The sequence below is a fragment of the Piliocolobus tephrosceles genome, chromosome 11 (genome assembly GCF_002776525.5).
Source record: "Piliocolobus tephrosceles isolate RC106 chromosome 11, ASM277652v3, whole genome shotgun sequence".
Taxonomy (NCBI): Eukaryota; Metazoa; Chordata; class Mammalia; order Primates; family Cercopithecidae; genus Piliocolobus; species Piliocolobus tephrosceles.
The window spans coordinates 126,748,946-126,755,679 of record NC_045444.1 but is presented as its reverse complement, the minus strand read 5'-3'; the positions used below and the strand labels follow the sequence as shown (position 1 = coordinate 126,755,679).

The window sequence follows — 6,734 nt, the reverse complement described above, 5'->3', positions numbered from 1 at the left end:
CCGCAGGACTCTGGGGATGCCCCGCCCTGTGGGCCTCAACGTCCTCCAGTGACTAGGGCCAGGGTGGGTTTCCATGGGCGCTTCTGGACATAACCTGGGTGGGTGGCCCAGGGCAGTGGAACCCCAGCCCCAACACTTAAGTCAGGCAGAGCCACCTGCAGCCCTGTGGGTAACAGGTCCCTCCCTGATGGGCTCCGTGGGTGTGGAGCACTCGCTTCTTGGGGGGCATCTTCAGGGGGCGTGTTGTGCTGGGGAGAGGGCCCAAGAAACCACCAGGGGCTTCCTTCACCCCAGGAGGGAGGACTGAGGAGACTTTCAGGCCCCTGGAGCTCAGCGAAACCCTTTTCCTACTACAAGCCTTGCCTGGGCCATTTTGCGGCGAGGGCAGTGGTCAGGTCTCAGTTTAGCAGAGCCACTCAGAAAGCAAGGGAGGTTCCATGGGGATGTGTAAAGTCAGAATGAACGAGACGGCCAAGGGGAAGGTCCTGACAGTTGCTGGGATGCTGGGGCCTCTGAGGAGGGTTGAGGCAGCCGATGAGATGGAGGGTGGGGCTTCTGCATTGGGAGCAGAAATGCCCAGGGCATCCATGGACCCATGGGCCACAAGGCTGAGCTTGACTGTGATGGGGAGGCAGGGCCTGGACCCCCAGGGCCACGTGGGGCATGGACGCCCCGGAAGGAGCTTGGGTGTCACCAAAGGCATGGGAGGATGTCTGACGGGTGCCTTGAGACCTTTCTGGCTGCTGTGGAGGCCATGGCAGGGTGACTGGTGGTGATGGGACAGTTGAGGGGGTTTCTTGAAGACTTTTGAGGTGGAACTGATGGATTTGATGAGTAGGAGAGGCCACGGTGCTGCTGGTTTCCACTTGCTGCTGCAGGGGAGTCAGGGGGGTTAGGAGGTGGAGGGAGCAAGGTCAGGAGCCCACCTGAGAGAGGTGTTGGACATTCACAGCCCACTGAGTCTCACTCAACCCCTCATCAGTATTTGCTCTGGAATTGAGGGCCCCAGGCACAGCCCTTTCGCATGCCAGAGGTCACGGTGCTCAGAACCACACCTGCCTGCAGCAGGAAGCAGGGTATCCTTCCCCCTGGCTGGGTGGCGTGGGGTCTTCCAGGGTCCTCTCTGTCTTCCCAGCTGCCCAGGTATTGGTCAGCACAGGAAACGCAGCAGCTCTCTGGCGACTGTCGTTGCTCGTGGTCTCTGCCTAGGCTGGTCCTGGGAAAGGAGGGGTCTTGGTGCTCTGGGTTGCACCGTGGCCCTGGGGGTGTCCTCAGGGCTCCATTCAGCACTTCCCTGGGCCCTGGACTAGGGGTGCCTCATCTTGGCCAACTCACCTTGGAGCTCCCACCTGCTGAGTTTCTGTTCAGGGAAGGGGTTCTGTGGGGTCCATGAGCGCCAGGGACCCCTGGGAAGTGGGCAGGAGGCAGAGCAATGCTGGCCATCAGTGCCAGTGTGAAAGGGCGGGCAGCACAGTGTGGTCTGGGTCCTGGTCTGGCCCCCGTCCTCCTTGAAGCAGGCTGAAACCTCCCTCCTCGGGTGCTCCCTTCTTAGGCAGCCAGGTCCGGGCCCAACTGGGCTGTGCCTCTGCTCGCCGCGGCTCATTCCTCGTCCTCCTCTCTGTCGCTCCACCTCCTGTCTCCTCCGAGTGCCCACCCTGCCTGTCCCCGCCCGCTCTTGCTGTCCTGGCCCTGGCTGTCCTGTCCGGCGGCTTCCCTCTGCTTTGCAGCTCCGTGTTGTGTCGTGAGCCAGGCCATGCTGCCACCGCTGCCCTCAGAACACGTGTGGAGGGGTGGCCCATGACCACAGCCCCTACTTCCCCCCAGGGCCTTCGTGTACCTGAGCAACCTGCTGTACCCCGTTCCCCTGGTGCACCGTGTGGCCATCGTCAGCGAGAAGGGCGAGGTGAAGGGCTTCCTCCGCGTGGCCGTCCAGGCCATCTCAGGTGCGTGTGGGCCAAAGGCCATGTGTGGCGTTGGAGCCCCTGGGGCTGGCTCTCACCTTTGCAGGCAGAGGCAGGGACCTGAGAAGGGCCTTCTGGCATCATGTGGTGGTCAGTGGGAAGCTGGCCTCAGCTGGCCCTCCACTCTCCCTGGGGTCAACCTGAAGCTGTTTTTCCACCCTGTCCTGGGCTGGCACCTGGGGCTGCTGCCCCCCAGTAGTCCCTGGAGGGGAAACCCCTGCAGTCCAGCTCTTGGCTCTGGCCTCCTGGACTCCCTGGGGTCAGCTGGGGGTGCCTTGGGGGCTGTGCAGGCTGAGCCCAGTGCCACCTGAGCCTGCTCTGGTTGGGGGTCTCCACCTTCCCATCAGGCAGCCCCAGATGAACCCAAGACCACCTGGATCCTTTGCCCAGCCTTCTGCAGAGCAGGTGCTCTCTGTCAACACGTCCCACCCACCCGGCTGTCTCTGCAGCCCCAGGAAAGGCTTGCGAGGCGCAGTCCCTGGCCCCTGGGCCCTGCTCAGGGCAGCCCTCCCTGGGGTGCTTCTGGTTCCCTGATGCACTCCCTGGTCTCTCAAGCACAGGCCTTTCCGCCTCCACGCTGGGCCTGAAGATGCAAGCCCCTCCCTCGTGGGAGGTGGAGACTGGCACTGCTCGGCCCAGGCCTGGCCGGCTCCTGATGGCGGGAGGTACCAGGGCAGCCCCAGAGTGCCTGTGAGCCTTGGTTTGCTCACATGTAAACGGGATCCGTTGTAATGCTCCACACCTGATAGGAATGTTGAAGGCTACTCGAGAACACAGATGTGAAAGAGCTTGGCTGCCTGGGGAGCTGCAGGGCAACAGGCGGCTTGTGCCATGAGGGAAGGTCCCACTCCCTTCCCAGCCCACCCCGGGCTCCCCCACCAAGGTCTCCCCTCACCAGGGACCACTTTTTTTCCTCTCGAAGGCCTTGGCTGCCTGGGCACCCTGGGGAGGGAGTAGTACAGACTGACAGGCAGGCAGATGGATGCAGAGAGGATGTGCATCTGTGGCTGCAGGGGGGCTCCTGGCTACCTAGTTGAGGCTGCTCAGAGGAGTGACTTGGAGCAGGCTGAGGTGGCCATACCCCTCCCCAGATGGCAAGTCCCCCAACTCTGAGATGGCTCATATTCTCCACCCTGAGATACCTCATATTCCCCACAACACGCAAGATGTCTGGTCCTCGCAGCCCTGCTATCCTGGCTGCCTTCGGAGATTGTAATCCCACCTAATTAGTGAAGTTAATTTGACTCTGATGTCAAATTCTCCTTATCCCATAATTTCTTTCTTTTCTTTTTTTTTTTTCTTTTTGACGAAGTCTTGCTCTGTCGCCAGGCTGGAGTGCAGTGGCTCGATCTCGGCTCACTGTGCAACCTCTGCCTCCCAGTTCAAGCGATTCTCCTGCCTCAGCCTGTTGAGTAAAGTAGCTAGGACTACAGGCGCATACCACCACGCCCAGCTAATTTTTGTATTTTTAGTAGAGACGGAATTTCACCATGTTGGCCAGGCTGCTCTCGAACTCCTGACCTCAAGTGATCTGCCCGTCTTGGCCTCCCAAAGGGCTGGAATTTCAGGCATGAGCCACCACGCCCGGCCAGCCACCGTGTCCAGCCTAGCTCATGATTTTTAAATGTTGTTTACAGCACCTCCCACTGGCCATGTCTTTGCTTGTCATCCAGTCACTGTGATACCACCGTGCTGAGAAGCTGGGGGCCCAGCTGGGGAGGGAGGGTGAGCACCAGGGAAGGGCCCCAGCCCTGCTGCTGCAAGGTGGGGTATTTACCGGAGCTGCAATGCTCAGGAAAGCTGGGAACACCTATTACCTCCCTCTCCCCTCCAGGAGGGGCCACCCCCACCTCACCAGGTCCTCCCGATCCTGCCTTGTGCCAGCAGCTCCCACCAAGTGGTCAGGATGGCTGAGCAGAGCCATGCTGATCACTTCCTCCCACTGGCCCCCATCCTGACAGCCACCCCCTGAGAGTGGGGCTGCACCAGAGGCTGTGGGGCTGGCCCATGTCCTTGTGAGGGCAACTGCCGTCCCGGTCTGCCCTGGTCAGAGGGGGCCTCTGGGGTCCACGTGGAGGTTGCCCATTTCCCAGGCCCCGAGTTCAATCTCAGTGCAAAGCTCTACCTCTGTCCCGCACCCTATGGGATTGAGAGGCACCCCCACCTCTCAGATGAGGGTCGCCAGTTAGGAAGGTGCACGGCAGCTCTGAGCCCAGGTCTGTGTGCCCAGGTCCACAGCCCCTGCTCTCCCAAGTCATATACTGGGAACCAGGCTGGGACAGTGCCTGGGAAGTGCTCCTATCCTGGGCTGGGTCACCAGGCCTCCTGCCGGCCATCCTACAACTGGGTCATTTTATGTTGGGTGACACCTAATTGTTTCCCTGTCTGATGGCTGTGGTGGTGGAGAAGGGAACTTAGAAAAGGCCGCGGCCCTTGCGTTGGTGGTCTCAGGAGTCTCACCAGCCCTGCCTGTGACCTGGGCGAGGTCGTTTGCTATTCCCTCAGCACTGACTCCTCCATGAGCAGGCGCTGGCTGTCACAGACCATGGCAGGACAGAGCCCAGGGCTTCAGGCAGAGGGTCCACTGAGAGCTTTGAAGGCTGGGGAGTGTGGGCGCATGCACCGGCAGGCCTGGGGAGTTGTGTAGAGGGGCGGTTGGTGGCCCTCGAACGTCTAGACAGGTGATAGGTGGTAGCTTCGCCCAGATGGTGGCAAAGGCACGTCGTGATTCTGGAGGTGGAACCAGCAGGGCCGGCGGGGTGGTCTCTGCACATGGGGATGGGGAGGAGCTACCGGGTTCTGCTTGAGCAGCTGGGAATGAGGGCAAGATTTGGTTTTGAAAATACAGACTTTGGCCGGGCGCGGTGGCTCAAGCCTGTAATCTCAGCACTTTGGGAGGCCGAGACGGGCAGATCACGAGGTCAGGAGATCAAGACCATCCTGGCTAACATGGTGAAACCCCGTCTCTACTAAAAAAAAATACAAAAAACTAGCCGGGCGAGGTGGCGGGCGCCTGTAGTTCCAGCTACTCGGGAGGCTGAGGCAGGAGAATGGCGTAAACCTGGGAGGCGGAGCTTGCAGTGAGCTGAGATCCAGCCATTGCACTCCAGCCTGGGCGACAGAGCAAGAATCTGTCTCAAAAAAAGAAAGAAAAAGAAAATATAGACTTTGTGACCCCTATCAAAGTGGGCTGTGATGAGGCCATGGCTGCTTTGGGACCCCTGGGCAGTACAGGCGGGTGGTCGGTGTGCCAGGATGTGCCCTGGTTGTCACTGAGCCACGGGTGGCAGCTTCGGTCAGGGGCCTGCTGCCCGCTCTTGTTCCTGTGCCCTCACTTTGACTGCGGGGTGGCCCAGCCTTGCTCTGCCCACAGCCACCTCAGGGGACAAGCTGGGCTCCAACCATTTGCTCCATTTCTCCTGCAGCCGATGAAGAGGCCCCCGATTATGGCTCTGGCGTCCGCCAGTCGGGAACTGCTAAAATCTCCTTTGATGACCAGCATTTTGAAAAGGTACCAAGCTCCCTCCCAAGTCCCAGACCTGGAGGTGCCTGGCGCTCACTGGAGTCCTGTGCACTTTGCTCCTCCAGCGCCCCTGTCTCATCCCACGGGCCTTAAGTCCTCTTGGGGTTCTTCCTTCTGGTCCAGAGCACTGAGCCTCCCCTGTCTCTAAGCACACCACGCCCCCTTTCCCGGGTTTGCCCTGACCCCTGGATCCGCCCATCTCCTACCAAGACCGCTCCAGGGTCCAAGCCGGGGCGCAGAGCAGGTGGACAACACTAGCCTCCAGAGCAGACACTGAGGTGCAGCCGTCCCCACCCTGTCTCCCTTCTCTGGGGCGGCTCTCCTCTGGGTCCCCTCAGGACAGCACGTTCCCACTGCCCCCTTCGCCTGCTCCCTGCCTGCCACCCAGTGAGAATGAGGGGCCCCCTGAGGCTGCCTACCTGCGGTCCTCATGTGAAGGGCCGGCGCTGTGTCCAGTGGCACCTGGACCACTCAGTCTCCTCTTCCGCTCTTGAGAGAGAGAGTGGTGGAGGAAGTCCCCACAGTGCCCCCCAGGCCATGCTCAGGTGGCTCCTGCCCCCAGCTTCTTAGACTCGCTTCTCACCTGTGCCCACCTGGCCGTGCCGTCACCCGGAACCTGGGTGACCTACTCCGTGAGCGAGGTGGTCTGTCTGCCCAACACCTTTTCTCTTAGAGGGGCTGTCGGTGTTGGGGATGCCCAGGAAGGGGAGGGGAGAGAGCTAACCTGCTGGGCGAGGGACCCTGGCAGGCGGGGGTCCGGCTGAACTGAAGACCAGAGTAGAGAGGCGGGTGGTGAGTTGTTTCCAGGACAGCTCAGACCTCACATAGCCATAGGCTATAGAATGCAAAAACACACATCCACAGCAGGGGAAACAGGCCTGGGGAGGTGGGTGCCCCCTCACAAGGCAGGGGCAGGTCTAGTACGTGGGTTCATGGAGGCCCCAGCGCAGGCTCTGGGTGGCACAGCCCTCCGGTGGGCCTGTGACAGGGTCTGCGGTGCCCCTCCCCAGCCGGCTCCTGGTTCTCTCTGACTCTGGTCCCCCTCTGATCAGTTCCAGTCCGAGTCTTGCCCCGTGGTGGGGATGTCCCGCTCGGGAACCTCCCAGGAAGAGCTTCGCATCGTGGAGGGCCAGGGCCAGGGCGCAGACGTGGGGCCCTCAGCCGACGAAGTCAACAACAACACCTGTTCAGGTGGGTTCGCCACCCAGCTTCCCAGGGTGTGGGGCGCGCTGAGACCTGGTTCCTGAGCC

General features: G+C 61.2%; 1 protein-coding gene across 5 annotated transcripts in view; it reads left to right on the top strand.

The window, feature by feature from the left end:
* The window catches only part of KIF1A (kinesin family member 1A), a 115,375-nt gene that overhangs the window by 74,429 nt on the left and 34,212 nt on the right, over positions 1–6,734 (top strand). For all 5 annotated transcript variants that reach the window (XM_026449061.2, XM_026449056.1, XM_026449060.2 and 2 more), the window contains 3 exons: positions 1,825–1,943; positions 5,387–5,472; positions 6,537–6,675. In XM_026449061.2, coding sequence (XP_026304846.1) covers positions 1,825–1,943; positions 5,387–5,472; positions 6,537–6,675 — 344 coding nt within the window. The remainder of the gene's footprint in view (positions 1–1,824; positions 1,944–5,386; positions 5,473–6,536; positions 6,676–6,734) is intronic.